The sequence below is a fragment of the Patiria miniata genome, unplaced genomic scaffold (assembly GCF_015706575.1).
Source record: "Patiria miniata isolate m_02_andy unplaced genomic scaffold, ASM1570657v1 HiC_scaffold_11, whole genome shotgun sequence".
NCBI classification, from domain to species: Eukaryota; Metazoa; Echinodermata; class Asteroidea; order Valvatida; family Asterinidae; genus Patiria; species Patiria miniata.
Window position 1 is genome coordinate 7,899,739 of NW_024037049.1, and position 22,372 is coordinate 7,922,110.

The window sequence follows — 22,372 nt, forward strand, 5'->3', positions numbered from 1 at the left end:
ACGGCGTAATCGGCGATCAGTTTTCTTCTTCTTGCTATTCCTCTTTGAAGAACGGCCCCAGGGTGTGTCTGACTACAAGTCAGAAGACACCTGGGGCACCGGGACCCCCGAACAACGGAAAAAAATCCGATGATGAGAGTCGTCCCTCTGAGCGAGATAGCACGGGGGCCGTCGGTCCGAGATCCCCCCGGTCGACCGGCTCCGCATCGCTCATAATGTACCCGGCCGACAGCGCCTCAGGCCCCGTGGGCTGAGTGAGCGCTGGACGGACCGGTAGCTCGTGTAATAGCCCATCCCGACAACCAGTGGTGTTCGGCACTGTGTCGGGAGGCAGACAGCGCCTCAGGCCCCGTGGGCTGAGTGAGCGCTGGACGGGCCGGTAGCCCGTGTAATAGCCCATCCCGACAACCAGTGGTGTTCGGCACTGTGTCGGGAGGACACGGGTGACTAGAGCCCACCGAAGCGTGACGGCTAGTCCCCTCGGGCTGCCCCGTGATCGGGGGAGGGCCAGGTGACACAGCGGCGCTCGTTGCCGAGCCATGCTTGCCCTGACGGCCCTTCTTAGGCTTTGCTCCGGCACAGGAGATATGTTTTGGAGGAACCTTGCCAGAGTGTGCCTTTAGTTTGGGTGTTCCGCAGTTGACTGGAGAAAGTGACAGAGGTCCCCTTAACTGATCGGCGGAACTGCCAACTCCCCTAGCCGACTGTGGCTGAGGGTGCCGGACGAGAGACTGCTGCCGCGGTAACGTCGTAGCGTTAACGGCAGAGTCCCCCGAGAACTCGATCCGTCCCGTGGGAGAGGAATTCCCCCCGGTTTGTGAAAGATCGGCCCTCCCCAAACACTTCATATTTATGAAATAAATAGAACCAAGAAGATGATGAAACTCTACAAACTGTTTTTATTACTAACTCTTTTTATTATAAACTTCTCTTAAGCGCAAAAAAGGGTAGTAAATGACGAGGCAAACAGCGAGCTATTTAACGCACGTCCTACCCGACCTGCCGCTAAGAGAAAAGAGGACGCTCACGAGGCACGCATGCATGTTCATCGATGCAGCTAATGTCTGCAATTGGCATGACTGGTGCGTTGGCCAGGTAGCTTCGTTGCGTTTCGGCACGGCACAGGGAGTTTTTTGGTCGGTAATTTTAATCAATCAAGTAATGAACTCAAAGCACGATTAATCAAACCTCAACTGCTAATATATTTCAGTGCAATGGTTTATATAGTGCAAGAAAAAACACTAGACAACCGGACAAGTGCAGTCACACACAGCACTAGACCAACACCGAAATCACTAGACACGGTCCATGGTCTAGTGGATATTTCGAGCCCTGATGGGGCGACTAGCAGACCTTGTGGAGAATAACCACACTTCTCTCCGGGGATACGACGCACTGTCTCCCCCAAGGCCTTTACAGAAACAACGATGACGGATTTGATAAATAACTCGGGAGATGAACCTGTGTCGAGGCAAGTTATGCTCAACGCCAGCTGGCTTAGGTCCCGTCTATGGAGTCATAAAATAAATGCACTGTCTTTTTTATTTTTTCAAGTTAATAATTATGAAATTATTGTTTTTGACAAAGAAATATTATTATTAGATAACTGTAAAACAGAAGTAATAATAAAAATAACTCAAGAAAGCCAATTCGGCTAAAAAGGGATTGCACTTGATCCCAGAGAGAGAACCCACGATGCCTTCCCGGCACTGGGTTAGCCCCACAGCGCCAACCTGGCCCGCTGCACGTGGTGTCAGACAAAGGCTGAAAAACCTGCTATGCCATGTGAAAGAAAAACAAAATCAAAAGACCAAAAAAATCACTCCAATGAAGAACTACTTACTCAAAATCAAACTCTACAGATTCTACACAACTCACTTAATGAATAAATTCTATAAAAAAGAAACTCTTAAAACGAAAATTGTACAAAAACTTGTCAAAAGGTGAGAGCAAAATTTTTTTACTTCTGCACGCTGCACGCTAGAAAAAAAGAGGAAGTATAATGGCGGACTCATGACGTAGCATAATGGGTAGGCCCCGAAAAGGTGCTCGATGGTTGATTAAATCTGTTAGCGTTTGAGCCTGTCAGCTGAATAAATATGCGTATGTAGTAGCTATTTGGGCAAGTGAATGAAGTAGACACCAAAGTTACCAGGTTCCATTTAGTAGCTGGCATTGTGAACTTGTGAAATTAGCTAATGACAACTAACATGACTAAGAGGGGAATAAGGCCACAAAAAAAAATAAGTCGGTCTCTGGTCAGCGCGCGCGTCAATTTTAATCATGCGCGTCGATCTTTTTTTTTCCAAAATGTTCCGCGGTAGCTCCAACAGCGCCCTCTATATCCGCACCTCCTCAATTGTTTTTTACCAAAGAGCACCAAGGAATGGGAAATTGCACCAAGGCAAATGATCGAAAGCACCAAGGCAAATTATGGAGGACACCAATGTACATGAGGACACCAAAAAAAACAAAATAGTACCCCACCTTGTCTGTACAATCCAAGCGTGAAGAAAAAAAAAAAAAGCAAAAAAAAAAAAAAACTGCTTGGCCGCGTCAATTCCGGAACTTTGGTCTGACCAGAGACTGAATATTTATTTTTTTTGGCCTAAACTATGAAAAGAAGTAATCTTTACCTTAATTTTACACTCACAAATCCATAGCTCTTTTAACTGGTTGCAGGTAGAAAGTCCTTCCATCTTTGTGATTTCTTGTCCCATTAGGATAAGTGCAGTCAAGTTTGGGAAAAACTTCAATCCTGTGATATTTTCATATCCAGAGAAAAACATTTCAAGTGAAGTTACTGTATCATCACACCCCTCCGCAAGCTTGCTTAGTTTGACTCCATTGGCACAACACTGTAAAGAAAGAAAAAAATTGAAAAACTAGATGTATACTTTTTGTGGACAAACACAGGGCTGTTTCGGTAATTTTTTGTGACGTGTGATATGTAAAGTTTCAAGTAAAAGTTCCATTAAGGAAGCTGTGTAGTTCTGTTTATAATAAATGGTGGCATATACTATGTAATTACATTCTCATAGGGCTTTGAATTACGACGTCACATGTCACGTGATGACGTCATGATGACGTCACATCAATTTTTATGTATAACTATAATTTTATGGTAAAGAACAACTTATCCAGAGCATACATCATTGAAAGCAAGTTCACTTCTTTCACCAATTTTAAATTACAAGGCACTTCCGGTTTCAACCGGAAGGAAGGTTCAAGTGATTTTGCACATAATATAAACAATGAAGACCCTGGATTATTCTATCCATTCCCGCAAACGTCAAGTTCAGGTCGCTCACGGTTGATTTTGTAGTGATTAAATCTAATCATTTTTAACATGACGGCACATGACCCATGATGACGTCATCATGACGTCACTTCAATTTTCATCTATAACTCATCCCGGCTTAGGTACAGCTGAATGTTCACCACGTGACATATTTGTGCCACGCTTCTGTAGCAGAGGCTAAATGGTGGTACCCCGTGTAAGCCCTGAAGTACCATGTGACGAAATTACCCTAAGCCCAGCCTAACCATAGTTCAATCTTACGTACAGTTTGTACTTCCTTCTAGAGATCAGGCCTTTTCTTCTGGTTAATCTGGTTATCTTTTATTCCACATACTGGTATTTGAGTCCATTTTGCGATAAATCCATGCCTTGTTGTAGTTATATCACTAAGGGTTTTTGCCTACACATACAGGGTTCTAGCCAGGATGAAATTAAAGGATAGGGGCCTGCGGCGAATGGATCCTGCGAGCGCAAAGCGCGAAAGCCCTTACGGCGTGGGGTCCGGGGCCCGCCCAAGGGCCCCGAACAATTCTGACATTCTGGACACTCTGTGGTGCAATCTAAGGCCATTTGGAAGCATAATTTATGGAAAAAGAGCAAACAGTATGGTGCAGAAAGTGGGCCTGTTAAATGTGGGATTAAAAAAAAAAAAAATTCCATTACCAGAAAAAAAAAACAGTAGTCAGCATTAGATGTCCTTCAATAAGCATTTATTACGCCAAGTTTACCTTTTCATGAAATCTTTGTCATTATAGTCAAACCCTGATAATAAGAGAACTGTTTATATACAACATCCTTTTCCATAAGGATTAGGAAAAATGTTGGTCTTAAGTCTTCATTGTTTTCCATTACTGATATAAGGTACCTCTTACTGTTGTCTCAAGGACCTTCTTTATATAAAAGTGTTGACTGAATTAATGACTATAAATGATGACTTTTTATCGCCTATGGTGGCATAATGATCATGATGGTGGCAAAAAAAAACTTTTAATTTCCAGTCTCCTTTTCTTTCTTTGACTCCACATGGTGGCGGCTTTCTCGTAGTCAAAGGAGCAGCAGTCTTGTCCTTCAATGGCAATGACCAGAAGACTGTTGAGAGTTATCTCTCCAAGTCGGTTCCTGGCCCCTGTCTTTATTCTTTTCATTGTGGAGAAGCCACGCTCACAGTCTGGAGTTGTTAAAAAAGTGAAAGTTAATAATTGGGAGTGCATGTGCAATTCAGGACATTGTGTATAATATAGTTTTCACACTTTCATCCTCATATGCTTTTTGTACAACTGTTCAATAACATTTCACCTTAGATCCCCAGTTGACCAGTATAACTTACCAGCAGTCGAACCTGGTAGGACCAGAGCAATTGATGCCAATTTGGATAGATTTGGCAGCAACTCTGTTTGCTTTGACACAAATATGAGTGTTTCCTTGTATGTCGATGACTCTTCTGACCTCTTCTTCACAAGAGGGACCAAAAGATCCCACTCAGCCATGGCATCATCTTCACTCACCAAACTGGCATAGTGTTGGCAGAGCTCCTACAGCACAAAGATATTGGTAAAGGCATGGTCTGCAATTAGTGGTTTAACTGAAGTAGGACTAAAACTTTCCCCTAAAATCCTCTATTACAATGAGAGAGGCATTAATATATGCACGTGACACTTACCTGGAGATCAGTGGCATTAGCCGAAATTGCTGTTTCCTAATCTGCTGATGTGAAATCGAAGCAAGAGAAATTCTTCAGCAGTCCAGTGTCAGGGAATCTGTCTTGCAGGTTGGTCATGACGTTTGTTATGTATGGATTGTACACCTCAATAAAGACAATAATTAAAATTCAGAAAACAATACAAAAGAAATATAACATAAACTAGTGAAATAAATAAACGTAAAACAATGTATTGATAAAGTAACTTGCTTAAAAATCTGTAATAGTACATGTCTATACCTGTTCAATAAACTGTTGGTGTGCATTCAGCGGAACCGTCACTCCCTCACTGCGCAACTTTTCAACAAACGCCGACAGAGCTGTCATGTGTTGTCCATAGTGGTCGCGGAGATGTTCCACTGCTGCTATAGTTGCATGTACAACAGTGTCCACAACAGTGAAGTCCACATTGGTTTTCTGTTTTCAGTGGTGAAAAAGAAAAATAGATGGGATGAACAAAATAGTTGTCCAACTGAACAAAAACAGAAGTGGAATTGTCAAATTGCAAAAAAAACAACTTTTACATTAGTATATGTTAAAGAGGAAAAAAAACATCTTTTTCTCTTTTTGCAATTTGTTTTAAGTTTGTTTGGAAGTATTTACAACAGCATTTTTTGACTACCTGGAACAGCAAGGACAATCTAGTGAGATGGGGTAGAACGTCACTCAACATAGACACAGTGGCTGCAAAGTTGTACGTCTTCATGAATGATGCAAGACCTACTGCCTTGGGGTCCCCTCTCTCTGCGGCCTCTCTCTCTAAGCTGATCAGCAGTGATGGTAAACACTGACGGACTGTGTCCACAGCTTTCTGGTGCGATAGCCACCTCACATCCTTTGCCTGGGCAACTTTGAAGATGGGATCTTTTGTGACACGCTGCAATGGAAAACAGACGAAATAAAACCGGTATATATAGTATACACGTATGTGCAAAATTAAATAAAATATGACAGATTTAGAAACAGTCATAAAGACTTTACCTGGATTTCATGTAGGGCAGCAGATCAAACAGCAGACCTACTGTAAAACGAAAACAGTGCCGACAGGTTGACCTTAAACTTTGTGAGGTATGTAATCCCATGTGATGCTTGGGCTGATACAAGTGCCAGTCTGTGAGCAACACAGTGAATGTTCACAAGACACGGTGATTCTTGTTTTAATCTTGTCGAGACCAGCAAGTAAAATTATCAAACGTTGAGCATAATTTAAATTAAACAATCAAAAGGCTTTTTTGTGTGAAAACTTGCAGAATTACTTACACCAGTCTGACTGCCCACCATTACACTTGCACCATCGGACCCAAATCCAACAAATTTGCTTCTCTCCAGCTTGTTGTCATCCATGAACATGTTGATGTTGTTGGTCACTGTTTCGGCAGTTCCATTAGGGATGTCCTTTATAGCCAAGAACTTAGTTTGCACCTGTACATAAAAAAATTTCACTTTGTGTTCACACAAAACAGAATCTATATATATATATATATATATATATGCATGAATTCAGAATATGAGTTAAACAAACTTTGGCATATCTCTCTTCTGGACAGACTGTTTCGTACCATAAGGCACTCATCAGCAGAATGACGAAAAATAGAATACAAGTAGCATCTTACCTTATTTCGAATCAAGCGCGCGCACGCATTACGCGCGTTACGTCATTGAAGTTAGTACGCGTTTACGTCACTGAAGTAAGAACACATCTGTCTCGATGCCTGCACTTGGAGACGATTTCGCTTCTCTTATTCAGTGTACCTAGATCTGGCCTACATATGATTATGTACTTCTCTGCTATACACAAATTGCATCTCTTGTTTACGTTAGAGTATGGCAGTGCTTTCTGAACAATGTCCCATTTGATTTCATAGTCTTTCCCCTCGTCCTTTAAGTCCCATATATGTTTACTTAGCTCTGTTTGCGCCCTCTTGCTCTCGGATCTGAATGACTGCTTGTGGTTCGCCAGTCTCGCCTTGAAGGTTGTGGATGTCAGCCCGACGTATGCCTCCTTCCTGCCTTCGCTCGTGACGGTGGCCTGGTACACGATGTTCTTGCTGAGGCACTCCCCGTTCAGCGGGCATTCGGCATTGCGGGGGCAACTGCATGTTCTACCACCGACGTCGTCCTCTTGTTTTACCTTCCGTTTGTTGATTGACTGGATCGTTGCCTTCATGTTCGGCATGCAGCTGTACGATAACTTTACTGTGTTCCGGTTGAGCACTTTGTGAAGCTTATGTTCCTTGGGGAAGCATTTGTCTATTATCTGAAGGAATTTCTTTCCAATGTTGGTACGTACGTTCTTGTTGTATGGCGGGTTGTACCATGTCACCTCCCTTTTTCTAGTCCTTTTCCTTGTGTTATTGCCCGGTGTGTATGTCAACCGATACTTGTGCCCGCTTTTTTGCAGAGCCTCTTGGTAGGCCGGGGCAGCTTTCTCGAATGCCTCCTTGGTCGACGAGATGTTGGAGAGTCGCTTGTTGATTCCCTCTGGTATCTGTTTGATGACGGCGGGTGGATGGTTTGACTGGACATGTACATAGAGAGGTACATTACCTGGTTTCATGTATGGCTTGTACCCTCCCGTTCGCAGGTCTAATGTGATGTCAAGGAAGTTTACTGTTGCCTTGTTTACTGTTGCCATCGTTACCTTTAAGTCATTTTCCCGGAATACTTGGCATATTTCCTTCTTGATGTTTTCTATTTTCTTGGGGGTCTCTTTGAATACTGCCAGACCGTCGTCCCTGTATAGTCCCACTCTATTTCCGTACTTTGGTTTCAGGATCGACAGCATATATGCTACCATCAGCTCGCATGACTCCGCGCCGTCGAAACTGCCCATCGTGACATCGAATTTGCTGTCTGCATTACGCTTTTTCCACGGTACCTGGTCGTTGAATACCACTGTCTGTTTCGCGTGGATGATGATATCTTTCTCCTTGCTGCTAATGTTCTCGTAGTTTTCCGCGAACCCTAGGGCCTTCAGGAGAAGCTTTTCCATTATCGAGGGGTAGAACTCCACAATGTCAAAATTTATGAAGCTCGATTCTTGCTTGCTTGGGATTTTCTTATACCAGTCCAGTACGGCGTCTGTGCTTTTCCACAGGTTGAATCCCGTCGCGCTTATGACTTTACCGACGATTCTGTCGAGGATCACTTTACTTATATGTCCTATCTCTTCTTCCCTCTCTGCCAATTTATCTATGCGGTCGCCCAGTCCAAGACTTTTAGCAATTCTTTTTGCTTCGCGATTGATTTCCGCTACTTCCTTTTGCTCGGTTTTCTTGTATGTTTTGGTGACATTCGCCCTGACAAGATTTACATAGTCATCTTTTCCCATCTTGTAATAATTTGTAGTCTTATCAGCCTTGACGGTAAGCTTATCATCGTTCCTAATCGTATTTATGTCTTCGTTCAATCCGAAGCGAAAAGAATTGCTAAAAGTCTTGGACTGGGCGACCGCATAGATAAATTGGCAGAGAGGGAAGCCTTCATTACTTTGAAGGACCACAAGGACAACTTCGATAACGAACCATCATGTCGACTAATCAGCCCAACCAAATCAGAGATAGGACATATAAGTAAAGTGATCCTCGACAGAATCGTCGGTAAAGTCATAAGCGCGACGGGATTCAACCTGTGGAAAAGCTACTGGACTGGTATAAGAAAATCCCAAGCAAGCAAGAATCGAGCTTCATAAATTTTGACATTGTGGAGTTCTACCCCTCGATAACGGAAAAGCTTCTCCTGAAGGCCCTAGGGTTCGCGGAAAACTACGAGAACATTAGCAGCAAGGAGAAAGATATCATCATCCACGCGAAACAGACAGTGGTATTCAACGACCAGGTACCGTGGAAAAAGCGTAATGCAGACAGCAAATTCGATGTCACGATGGGCAGTTTCGACGGCGCGGAGTCATGCGAGCTGATGGTAGCATATATGCTGTCGATCCTGAAACCAAAGTACGGAAATAGAGTGGGACTACACAGGGACGACGGTCTGGCAGTATTCAAAGAGACCCCCAAGAAAATAGAAAACATCAAGAAGGAAATATGCCAAGTATTCCGGGAAAATGACTTAAAGGTAACGATCGAAGCCAACAAGGCAACAGTAAACTTCCTTGACATCACATTAGACCTGCGAACGGGAGGGTACAAGCCATACATGAAACCAGGTAATGTACCTCTCTATGTACATGTCCAGTCAAACCATCCACCCGCCGTCATCAAACAGATACCAGAGGGAATCAACAAGCGACTCTCCAACATCTCGTCGACCAAGGAGGCATTCGAGAAAGCTGCCCCGGCCTACCAAGAGGCTCTGCAAAAAAGCGGGCACAAGTATCGGTTGACATACACACCGGGCAATAACACACGGAAAAGGACTAGAAAAAGGGAGTTGACATGGTACAACCCGCCATACAACAAGAACGTACGTACCAACATTGGAAAGAAATTCCTTCAGATAATAGACAAATGCTTCCCCAAGGAACATAAGCTTCACAAAGTGCTCAACCGGAACACAGTAAAGTTATCGTACAGCTGCATGCCGAACATGAAGGCAACGATCCAGTCAATCAACAAACGGAAGGTAAAACAAGAGGACGACGTCGGTGGTAGAACATGCAGTTGCCCCCGCAATGCCGAATGCCCGCTGAACGGGGAGTGCCTCAGCAAGAACATCGTGTACCAGGCCACCGTCACGAGCGAAGGCAGGAAGGAGGCATACGTCGGGCTGACATCCACAACCTTCAAGGCGAGACTAGCGAACCACAAGCAGTCATTCAGATCCGAGAGCAAGAGGGCGCAAACAGAGCTAAGTAAACATATATGGGACTTAAAGGACGAGGGGAAAGACTATGAAATCAAATGGGACATTGTTCAGAAAGCACTGCCATACTCTAACGTAAACAAGAGATGCAATTTGTGTATAGCAGAGAAGTACATAATCATATGTAGGCCAGATCTAGGTACACTGAATAAGAGAAGCGAAATCGTCTCCAAGTGCAGGCATCGAGACAGATGTGTTCTTACTTCAGTGACGTAAACACGTACTAACTTCAATGACGTAACGCGCGTAACGCGTGCGCGCGCTTGATTCGAAATAAGATAAGATGCTACTTCTATTCTATTTTTCGTCATTCTGCTGATGAGTGCCTTATGGTACGAAACAGTCTGTCCAGAAGAGAGATATGCCAAAGTTTGTTTAACTCATATTCTGAATTCATGCATGTTTATAGCTCTACAGAGATGTATTGAGCACTGTGAATTGTGATAGAAGACGATTTCATTGGATATATATATATATATATATATATATATATATATATATATTTTTACCAAGAGCATGATGTACAGGCTTTCATAATACTGGGGTATAATGCTCACTGCAACTTTACTTTGCCTGATAACGTTAGTAATTGGGCAGGATGGGGAGCGTACCTGGCCCTGGTTATCCAGAAAACGTCCATAGAAGATCAGTTGGCTGAGGACGGAAACATCTGTCGTCTCATCACACAGGATGCTGAAGAAGGGACTGCTCTGCATAGCCTCATATATCTCACTGCTGGTGACTTCAGCCAAATTTTCCAACATCTCTTGCAGTGCTGTCTCACTTTGGTAGAAAGCATTATCTCCCTATTAAAAGATGGTTTCCAAAGTATTTATGTTTAGATATGAAAATTAGTAAATATGCATTGTTAGAAAAATAATTAAAAGAATTTAAAAGCTAAGCATTTTAAAGGGAAAATACAACATTTGAAATCAACAAAAAATAAAACTACCAAATCATTTTGAAATACCTTGCTGGACTGTTAGTGAATGACAGTGTAAAGCATCCTGTAAAATCATGGCACCTGGTATACTGTCATTTTCAAGAAAAGTGGTATTTTTGTATCAATTTCCAACGCTGACCGGCCGATCAGCGTTGGAAAAAACTGGCTTTTTTTTCAAATACTGGCCCCAATTGATCATCGCACTTGTTTGCAATCGATTACAAACCTATGAACGGGTACGAGCCAGCTAGACTGGTTCCCTGACCTTACAATTCCCCAATGTATGTAAACTGCTCTGTTTCTTCTTATATGGAGTCAGGGAACCAGACTATATGAAAATGATTGTTTTTCTTGGTTTTTATAGCATTTTCGAACCCAAAACCTCAAAAAAGTCAGTGTATATATATTTGCTATATATTTCCAGCCCCCCAATTCCATCCATTTCTGAAAATTACAGCAAAAGCAAATGATGTATATTCCCTTTAATAAATTTTATTATAAAGCATAAATCAAGGTAAACTGAATTACCACTCTCAGATGTTCCAGATGGGAAACACCACATTGCTGGACAAGTTTCACCAGTGACGGGAACTTTGTTGTATGCGCAACTTCTTCCTTGGCAAGCCAATAGAGTAGCCGAAGAGCTGTAACAAAGGCGGTTCTCTGTAGGTTGACCTGCTGGCTCAAAGCTTCCTGCACGCCTCCTGTCTTTTCTGCTAGCTTCAAACTCAACTCCATTTCCTCAGCAGTTTGATGCATCAAGGATGATTTGCGTTTATCCAGACTTTGTTTGAAGATGGAGCAACAGGGCACTGTCGTCCAAACTCCAGAACCAGATTTGCTTCTAACATTGTGCTTCCGGCAAAGTTTGGAAAGCATTCCTGGTGTAATTTATAAAAAAAAGTTCATCATTAGATTTGCTTTAATTGCATTGAAACTATTGCGAACAAAAACACATTACTGTCAAGTCACAAAGTTTGTCTTAATTAAGATTTAAGACGGGTTTAAGTGGGAAGGTACGCTTTTGTTAGTCCTGATCTGTAGTGTTGAATACTTATTAAATATTTATTTCAAAAATTGTTTGTCAAATACATAATATGTATGACAATTTAACTTAATTCATTTTTTTGTTAAAATCAAATAATTTCTTAATGTTTGATGTTCAAATGCACTAGGTCAAAATAAATGTGTGCTGTCTCATTTTTAACAAATTATACTAATTAAAATAGTGAACTTATGCTTTTTGTTTAATGCTTCCAGAAAAATGATACATTGCGATTGAACTTTTAGTGCATAAAAACCTTGTTTGCCTTAAACTTATTTCAAATTGTTCTACTAATAACTTTACCCACGCATGAGATTGTCAGTTGAAAAAAATTCTGAATATGCATACCGTTCAACACTGTTAAAGTATTTCTCATAGATTTAAAAATGTCTTAATTCTGACAAAGTCTCACGTCTGTATACTATCAATATTATTGTTAAACACGAGGTAAATTCGGCGCCTGAATTTTGATAACCCCCCCCCCCAAAAAAGGTGTGCCAAGTACCGGGGGCTGCACATGCAGGACTTGAAGTGTAACGTCTCAATGTAACCCTGTCTTTGTACATTGTACATGTGCGTGTACATATAGGCCTACATTATATCGGCCTACATACATGTACATGTACGTGAGAACGTGCGCGAACCAACTTGCTGACATGAGCCGAAGGCAAATAGAATGATATTGAATCACAGCTTGCGCAATATTTTGCTGGTTAATTTTTTTTCTCAAAGATATTCTTCATTGTAAATGTTGAACAAATGTTTTAGCCGATTTCCTGCCAAGATTGTTGTTGGTTATTGTCATTTTTCCTTCCAAAATTGTTATTAATGCTCTTTTGTTTGGTCTGAACACACATTTTTGAGTTCCACAAAAACGTCTTGGCACGCATGCGCAAGACCCTGGTGACGAGCCAAGTGTGTGCACTAAAGCGCTAGGCGCGGTGCCGGTGTAGCGTGAATATCAGACTCCGTGAAATGTCGACTCTTTGGTAGTAATACGCATGCGTATGTATGATCAATAGCAGTGTGACCTGAGAGGGATTCACCAAAATAGGAAAAGGGGTCCGATTTTCACAGGAGTCGGGTTTTCATAAGGCACCTTCGACACGCACGTACGTGGGATATCCGGCAACGGACACCTGCTTAAAGTTCGGGAACAATTTCCCTCAATCAAAATTCTGCACTTTTTTAGGGCAGCATTGTTGCGCTTCGAAATGGCGACTTCTAGCCTGTGTATATTATTAAAATTTTTATAACTACTACATTTATTTTATTATTTAATTCCTAATTTTAGGGGATAAATTAAGAGATAAATTTATTAAATGATGTGGGTCTGTTTGGAACTTACCGTCAGGTGTTCAAAGCACCCAGCAATACATCTCCAGCCACTTCTCGTCAAAGCTTTTAGTCAGGCTTGCGCTCATGCTGCTGCTGCTGCTGCTGGTCTGCGAGGTGGAGCTGCTGGCATTTTCACTGCCAAGACAGTCGTCTGAACTATTTGATGACTTGCTGACATCTGCATCTGTATTATTATCCTCCGGCTGGGCACGTACACGTTTGAACCAACTTGTAATTTTCCCTCCCTTCGAATTTAAAGCCATTTCAAACTCAGTAAACTACGGAATTTCCTATCTTGCAGTGTTCTTAATGCTAGTTTATTTATTTAAAACGCTTAAGACAAAGAAGAAAATGTTGCATTGGGCCAGCCGGCCACGAAATCAGACATGGGTCAGGGGAAATAATCCACGCAGGGTAGACAAAACAATACATGTATCACTTTCGTTTTAATGGTATTATTCTGACCAAAGCGTTTAAACAGACAACCAAAGCTACCAAACCCAAAAACAAAAGTTTAAAAAATATGTAAGATGTAGAATGAGTCAATTTTTCTTCGTAGCCCAAAACAAGAAAATTGCAAAAAGTGGTTGAAACATGAAGAAATACTAATCAAAGCGTGACTAAGATGATCATGATTGGCGAGATGAGAAAAGGCATCCCCTGTGCTGCCACAAATGGTATCGTCCTAGACGCTGCGTCCGGCCCTGCGCAGTGCAGTGCAGCAGTAGCGCGGCGCATGAACTGGTGCATTGACGGCCCATACTGCATCGGCACCGTGTGCACCGCACACAATGAATAGGCTCCGCTGCCGGTGCAATGCCTAGGCCACGCCGCGCTGATGTGTACATGGCTCCTGTGTGTGTGATAAATGCCGCGCCGCGTAATTCAGACAAGGCAAGGCCGAACGTGACGTATAAATGCTGGCACTGTGGCAGGTTTGTTCTTGAGATAAATCTTGTAACTGTAAGTTGTAATTAATCACCAAGAACTTAGAAGTGATGTCTGGTGGCTAAGTCTTTATGTTGTGGCTCATGATACTGTGCAGACAAACCGATGATTTCCAAAAGTAGCGAGAAAACCTTGGAAAGTTTTTTTTTTGCCACGGAAAATGTGAAGCATATCGATAGCATATCGGCTAACTTCAAACGTATCGGATTTTTTTCGAAGCGTATCGGCCCGATATCCTATTGTATGCCTGGCTAGAACCCTGTACACATATAAACTATGCTATAATATGTAAGAGATTCATATACATATTTAGTAAGCTTAAGATTAGGCACGCTTAGAGCCTGCAGTCCACCTGAGGATTAGGCACACCTTGAGTATGCAGTACACAGATGTATTACAATTCTAGCGGCCTTCATCACTGCACACTGTATTGTATTTTTTTGGTTTTGACGAGCATATACCGTAAGGCTGGGTTCAACTACCCTCGTGTCACAAACGCCAAACTACTACCACGGGGTCAGCCGGGGGGCTTCGGTCCACTTCCCTTCACTGCTGTTCTGTGTGTCGCCCCACAACTGTAATGTTTCGGTAGTCAACGCCGAATCGTCTCAAGAGCAAAGTCAAGACAATGCTGGTATAGTGAGCCCACTTTTAGCTCACTTTCTCTGATGGTCTCCTTCGATGTTCCAAGTCAAGAGCTCTCCAGAGATGGCTTGAGCCAGACTAGCTCATTGCTCTCCGTAGAGTGCTTGAGCCAGACTACATGTAGCTCATTGCTCTCCGTAGATGGCTTGGGGCAGACTAGCTCATTGCTCTTCGTTTATGGCTTGGGCCAGACTAGCTCATTGCTCTCCGTAGATGGCTTGAGCCAGACCAGCTCATTGCTCTCTGTATATGGCTTGAGCCAGACTAGCCCACTGTTCTCCGTAGGTGGCTTGGGCCAGAGTAGCTCATTGCTCTCCGTAGATGGCTTCGGCCAGACTAGCCCATTGCTCTACGTAGGTGACTTGGGCCAGACTAGCCCATTGCTCTCCGTGTGATTGGAGTCCACTCTCAGTGCCTACAGACGTCCATAGCCGCCTAGCCTCTCCGTAAGTGGCTTTGGCAGAGTAGCTCATTGCTCTCCGTAGATGGCTTGTGCCAGACTAGCCCATTGCTCTACGTAGGTGACTTGGGCCAGACTAGCCCATTGCTCTCCGCAGATGGCTTGGGCCAGACTAGCCCATTGCTCTCCGCAGGATCGGAGTCCACTCTCCGTGCCTACAGACGTCCATAGCCGCCTAGCCTCTCCGTAAGTGGCTTGGGCCAGAGTAGCTCATTGCTCTCCTAAGATGGCTTGTGCCAGACTAGCCCATTGCTCTCCGTAGATGGCTTTTGCCAGACTAGCCCATTGCTCTACGTAGGTGACTTGGGCCAGACTAGCCCATTGCTCTCCGTAGATGGCTTGGGCCAGACTAGCCCATTGCTCTCCGCAGATGGCTTGGGCCAGACTAGCCCATTGCTCTCCGTAGGTGGCTTGGGCCAGACTAGCCCATTGCTCTCCGCAGATGGCTTGGGCCAGACTAGCCCATTGCTCTCCGCAGGATAGGAGTTCACTCTCCGTGCCTATAGACGTCCATAGCCGCCTAGCCACACCCAAGTAGGACCCCAGATTGTCACGCCTTGGTATTACCATGTAGTTTTTAGAACACATTTTATGATTGTATTAATTCATTTAATAGTATTAAGGGGGAATTCTGTGCAATTATTCACATTTTAGGGCAGTTTACATTTACACAATGTGTTGAAGATTGATTCAAGATTTTTTTGTATGATATTTTGTATGATTCTGCTGTTTAATTTTGGAGAATGTAAGGGATATTATTGCAATTTTAGAACCGTGGGCGTGGTTACGCTAGTAGTGTGTATTGTTTTTCACGCAAGATGCAGTTCATAGGGTATAAACAGGACAGATTTTGCTCATTCTGAGTTCTTTGGTTGGTGTTGGTCTGCTACAGTACAGGGTGTAAAGAGTACTTGTAATTTATGGGGGGGAAAAATCCAAATTCAACCAGAGGTCAAGGTGTTTGTTGCGTTTTGTTGAGTTACATGTATGCAGAAGGGTTGGGCCGACAACCATTTCATCAGACACAGTCCAGTTTAATAAGTAATGAATAATTTTATGTCAGAACAAAGGATCACGGAAATCTAACCTTCCCAGTATAACCAACGTTTTTGCCTTCTGTCCACCTTCATGTTTGACTTGGAGTTGACCACCTACTTTTGTATGGCCATGAAGGGGTGCGTATGAAGTCGACTAATCACGTCGCTGGCTTCATTGCAATCTGGTTCCCTGACCAGACGGAACAATTTATAGACACAGAAAATGTTCAGGTCAAGAAACCAGACTACATGTAGCTGGCCTGCTCCCTTGCGCCTGTTCTTTGATGTGTAACCAATTTCAAACAAAATGTTGACTAATGGTCAACCAGTGTTATAAAGAAATGTACAAAACCCATATTTTCCTGAAAATGACAGAATACCGGTTGTACTAATTTTACGGGATGCCTGGGAATATTGTTTACTTATCAAGTGAGGTATTTTATAATAATTTGGTACTCTCATGGTTTAATACGTGCAAGTGTTGTATACATATTCCCTCTAAAGACTTTTATTGAATTCATGACACATAAGTGTTTAGAAGTGACACGAAAGGGAGGTAAACCTCAAGGAAAATTACATAGCCAGTAACCAAAACTTACATAACCGGTGTTGTTGAGGGGCTGTTCAACAAATGAAAATGAGGTATTGGTTTGCGTAATATGTTTCTTACCAGTTCTTTTAAAGACTCCTCTTCTTCAGCAGTAGGCATGTTCAAATCTCCTGTTGTGCAGGTTAAATGTCTGTCATATTAAAAACAAAAACGAAAAGTTAGTTAAATGCTTTGTTAGTATCCTGAATGTGCAATGTGCAATAGGGAGGGAGGGGGAGGAGATCAAAATTTGATTTTTATAAAAATAAAAATGACAGTTAAACTTAAGTTCTGCAAATGAACAGAACATCAACTGTAACAACCTTTGAATTTGTGTTATGTGTATATTTTGGATTTAGTAGCTGTTGGTAATATCAAATGCTTTTCCACGCAGTTGTGGACAAGCCTTTTTTTTTTCTTTTTTTTTTCTTTCTCCTTTTTTGTCGCCACAAACTCCCATAGACATTGTACACGTCTTTTGTGGCCTGCACAATCAGGTGTTTAAACAAGACATAAAGGTTGTCTAAACAAGTCATTTCAATGACGTAACAAGTCGTTCAAACGAGATACTTAGCCGTTTTTCATGTTTGTTTGTTTGTTTATAGTAAGTATAAACATCCTTACTATAATTCCAGGAATCTGTGTGTGCGTGGGTGGGTGGGTGTTCCTGCATGGCATTACGCCTGAGGACAGACAACAAAAGGAGCACAAAGGGGCCATTGATCCTCGAAGGAAGGTGCCTATTGTCCTCGAACGCAGGTTTCAGTGCTTAGTCTATGGGAGAGTGTTATATTACAGGGACAAAGGAAAACACAAAGCCAATCCTCGGAAGCATAGCAAAAAACGACTGTGTGTACAGGCATTACATTCACTGTGTGGACTTCCGAACAAAAGATGTCCACATAAACCAGGTAGAGGAGACACTGTGCGGACTTGGGCAAGTCCACACAGTGTTTCCCCATTTCTGGAAAACAGGTTTAGAGGCATTTTTGGGTTAGGTTTATCCGTAGCAGAATGAAGAGAAACACTAAAGGGAAGCATAGAAAAAAAATTGGGTTGAAAGAGTTTTCACAGTTTGAGAAAAATGAGTTTTTTCACTGGTTTTTCTTAACTACACGAAAGCAATGGAAAGTCCACACTTGGTATGTAACGTAAACTTGGGTGTGTGTGTGTGAGTATGTAAACACCGGCAATCGTGGACGTAGGACAAAAGAATTGGGGCGCAAACAATACATCCACGATTGACCGAACGTCCCCGATCTCAAATTGTGTACAAAACCAATGAGAGCTGAGAGTACAAACAAAGGAAAGAGGATTAGGGACAATGGGGCGTCCAAGATTGCCAAAATCTTTTTTGGCCCCCCAAAAAATTGTGTTCTGGAGCCGCCCTTGCGAACAGGCACATTTTCAACTGGCCCTGCACTAGTTCATTTCAATGTTGCCTTCATACAGTTCCACACAATAAAATGTTACAATGTCATGTAAACTTATTATGCAGATTAAATTTTTTATTTATTTTAATAATGGAGACACATACATTAAACAGAAATGTAAGTACCACACCTCCAAAATTTTCCATTTTGGTGCGGACAAGGTTGGCGACCCATTATTTATTGCCCCTGTCTTAGCCTTGACCAAGGCTATCAGCTTGTTCCCATACGAGCTTGTTCCCGCTACATGCGCTACCGCACACAGCACGCGCCGCGACACACTAGTTGTACTATACCGTTAGCCTCAACGACCCTTGTGTGTGCTTTGCGTGCATGTACGTACACCCCACACACACTTCCGCAAACAGCCATACAGTAAGTCAAGCCGGAGGATAGCCTTGACGCAACCATGTAGGCTCAATATGATAATTAGTACGCGCTATGGTAAATAGTCTTCTCTCATTGGATAATGGCTGACAAAAAAATGAATATTTATTAAATTGCATAATGCGACCAAAGGTTTATAAACCACATGGCCTGCGGTAACAATAATTATTGTAAAAAAAACCCTTGAAATCTTATATAATAGTAGAATAATATTTACATAGTTATACATAGTTTGGGTCGAAAATGAAATGAAAAGTATGAAAAATTAGACTTTTCACAAAACGACGAACGGTACAAACCGCACGCCGGCAAAAACGATGTCACCGTGCACAGAGACCGTGACCACGTCGGGGCCGTCAACATTTACTGTGAGGCACCAGCTGGGCTGCGCTATGCGGTAAGACACGCTGCGCTTGCTTGGTCAGCGGCCAAAAAAAGCGCTCACACTATTGAGTATATCTACCGCTGACTTTTGGGGGTATTTCTACTAGGCTGTCAAGGGTATATGGGAAAAAAATTGTCTCTCCTTCAGCTAACTTAAGACTGATTTGAACTTGTATGAACGACTTATAAGTTATATGTAGTATCATGGAGGAAAAAGAACAGTACGACTAATATATCGACAGGGTACGACATACCGTAATTTCCTGCGGATAAGGCGCGCGGTGGATAAGGCGCAGGTCCCTAAAATCACCCCCAAAAAATTCAAACGCCAACAGATAAGGCGCACCGCCGCATAAGACGCATGTTTGACCACACACAGAAGAACACCAGGCGTCACCCGGTGTCGGTACATCGCCACAAAGGGGCCATTGTGTTGCCTTAGAATGATCACACTATTCGGAGGATGAATTAAACCGTAACCACATTGGCTGGTCACATGTAGAGCCATGAAGAAAAGCTGTGCATGCTTGCTTGCGGTTTCCGATCCTGGCCTTCCTTGGCCTTTTGTTAATGCAGTGCGGCCCAATCAGCGGCCAAAAACGATGGTCCACGCACTGTCTGAAGATATTGCAACACGCACGCTGGATCAGATTCGTAGACTTGCCCAGTCCCTCCGAGCCAGATGTTGCGCCCTCTACCGGTGACTAATACAACGGCCACAAAGAAAAACGTTTGTATGACGGCATTGTTGGAACGAAAGCACGATCACTAAGGGGGATCAACGCATTGCGGCATTGTTGGAATGAAAATACGGTCACAATGTCTGGAGAGTTGAGCCTTGGTTGACCGCACTATTGATTGCGGCATTGAAAGAATTCTTCACACAAAGACCGTCACTTTGAACTCAAGCGACACCAGATAAGGCGCACCTGTAGATAAGGCGCAGCGATGTTTTTGTGGTCTAGAAAGTCAGATAAGACGCGTCTTATCCGCAGGAAATTACGGTATATATGTTGACAGAGTACGACTAATATACCGACAGGGTACGACATAATATGTCGCCAGGGTATGACATATCAAACATATGAAATAATGTTGACAGGTGCAGGTACGACATATAGGCCTATGTACGATCTGATATGTCGAGTCGACAGGGTACGATATATGTCGCATGTGTGCGACTTGTATCTCGTACGTACGACATATTTAATGCAACTCGTATGTATAAAAACCTACGATTTATATGTTATACTTACGACTTACATGTCATACGTACATGTCGTAGGTGTGACATACAATTCGTACGTACGCGTTAAAATACATGTGTCGTACGTATGAGAAATATGTTGCACATGGTACGAATTCAGGGAGAGATTTTATTCACCAAGTCCCTATATGACAGTTTTGTATATTTCCATCCCAAAGTCAATAGCTCGTCTCTTGCAGTTAATTCCTACAGTTGCGACAGGATTTATAGATACGAGTTAACCTGCATTCGATAAAATGTGTACGATTTGACCTGGGTCCGAGTTGACCTGTTCCCTAAATTCGCTGTCAGAATGTCACGCCAAGAGTAGCGGCGATAATGTACGCTGTTGCACCGACAATAAGCGTTGGCGGTACGTCTTGAACTGTCCAATTCGCAATACATTGGAAATAGTATCATCATTTTGAACAAGTGTTCCTTCATATTTCATTTGTTTGGAATAAAACTGGAGAAATGGTTTAAAATGGAATTGAAATACCTGGATATTTATTTTTGAGTGAACATACATGGTGTTTACGGTAATTTGCAGGGTTCATGAATATGTATGTAGCAGGTCAAAGTTTACGGGCTTTGATTGGATATCGTGTAATATATGCGCATCAGAAATTCTCGGCCGAGTTTGGCCGAAAATATAAAGAAACACATAAGGAATTTGCCACGGTTGCGTCAAGGCTATCCTCCGCCTCGACTCACTGTACAGCTGTTTGCGGAAGTGTATGTGGGGTGTACGTACATGCACACAAGGCACATGCAAGGGTTGTTGAGACTAACGGTATAGTACAACAAGTGTGTCGCGGCGCGCGCTGTGTGCAGTAGCGGGAACATGCTCATATGGGAACAAGCTGATAGCCTTGGTCAAGGCTACCCCTGTCTTGGACTTGACCTAGCTGTTTGACCCTTTGAATTTGGGACTAGGCCTCGTGTAGGTGGTCGTGGGCATTCTGACTTCAGCCGTCGAACAATCAGGATCAATGCCACCTCACCTCCTACATGAGCCTGTTTCAACTATTTCTTCTGAAATAGGCGAGTTCCCGAATTCTGTTTTGTTTTCTTATGATGTGCTTAATAATAATGTAGTGTGTTGCTTTATTGAGTTACCCTCATGGTAAATTGGTATTTGATAGCAAGATTTCATTTTAGTATTTCTAGTTGTTTAGCAAGGGTTACCATTCCTTCTATAGTTGATAGTTTAGTGTTATTGCTTAGAGGATTCTTTCTTACTTAGTTTGATAATTCATTGGGATTATTCAGTCACTGATTACGTACGATATTCTTATTGATATTAGATAGCATATGTATTCTTGATTTTGATTATGTAGTTGTAGTATATCTGCTCTGTGCTGACTTTTTGGTCTTTTTTCATTGAAAAAACACAATAAGATCTAAGGATGTATCATTAATTGAGAACTAATCATTATGTTCGTTTCTCTCATAATTCCATTGAACTTCTTCAATACAATTATTTCATTCGATTGATAATATTCTGTATCCGAGAGGATTCTAAACCTTGGGAATATGAATTAAGGCAGTGACCAGTGCAGTTTGGACATGCATTTCTTTAATAGCAATATATAAGAAGAAACAAAGAAAAGGACTTAGTGTGATTGACCTCAAAGCCACTAGAGTTAGCCTGGTCTGTAGAAAGGTTGTAAAGTTATAATTCCCAGAAGAGGCAACTAACTACTGCACTTGGTGAACTGTTTACCCATCCAAGGTTGATGTGAAATTACTTTGACGTTAGCCTTATTCATTATGTTTTATGGCTTGCTCCAATTTCCTTCATTTTTCAGTAAGCACACTTTACTGTTAAGGAGTTCCTTACTTGTTCTTTAAGTCGTTTGTCTTTTTAGGTATTTGCTTCAAATATCTGGACCATCTGTTTAGCCTGTTGGTTGTTTCAGTTGACAGATTTTTTTAATGTCAGTTACCTTTTTGATTCAGGTCAGCCTGAAGTGACTTTTGATTGAACCCTAAGCCAAGGGCTATTTTGTTTGTTTTACTTTTATTTTGTTTTCCATTCAAAATAAGATCATTCTGTAAGGTTTAGTTTTCTCTTATAGTTAGTGAATATTTTATCT

The 22,372-nt window shown here is 42.3% G+C and overlaps 1 protein-coding gene across 3 annotated transcripts in view; it reads right to left on the minus strand.

Moving 5' to 3' along the window:
• LOC119743514 (leucine-rich repeat-containing protein 9-like) overlaps positions 1-22,372 on the minus strand; it is a 94,077-nt gene that overhangs the window by 55,833 nt on the left and 15,872 nt on the right. Inside the window, exons 2-9 of one of the 3 annotated variants that reach the window (XM_038219945.1) lie at positions 16,908-16,977; positions 10,433-10,627; positions 6,261-6,422; positions 5,623-5,877; positions 5,241-5,417; positions 4,962-5,105; positions 4,629-4,833; positions 3,246-4,469 (exon numbers count right to left, since the gene is read on the minus strand). In XM_038219945.1, the coding sequence (XP_038075873.1) occupies positions 4,998-5,105; positions 5,241-5,417; positions 5,623-5,877; positions 6,261-6,422; positions 10,433-10,627; positions 16,908-16,946 (936 nt within the window). In that variant the 5' untranslated portion in view covers positions 16,947-16,977 and the 3' untranslated portion in view covers positions 3,246-4,469; positions 4,629-4,833; positions 4,962-4,997. Of the gene's footprint in view, positions 1-2,636; positions 2,859-3,245; positions 4,470-4,628; positions 4,834-4,961; positions 5,106-5,240; positions 5,418-5,622; positions 5,878-6,260; positions 6,423-10,432; positions 10,628-11,292; positions 11,786-16,907; positions 16,978-22,372 lie in introns of those variants that run through there. The other 2 variants (XM_038219938.1, XM_038219953.1) reach the window with 2 other exon arrangements.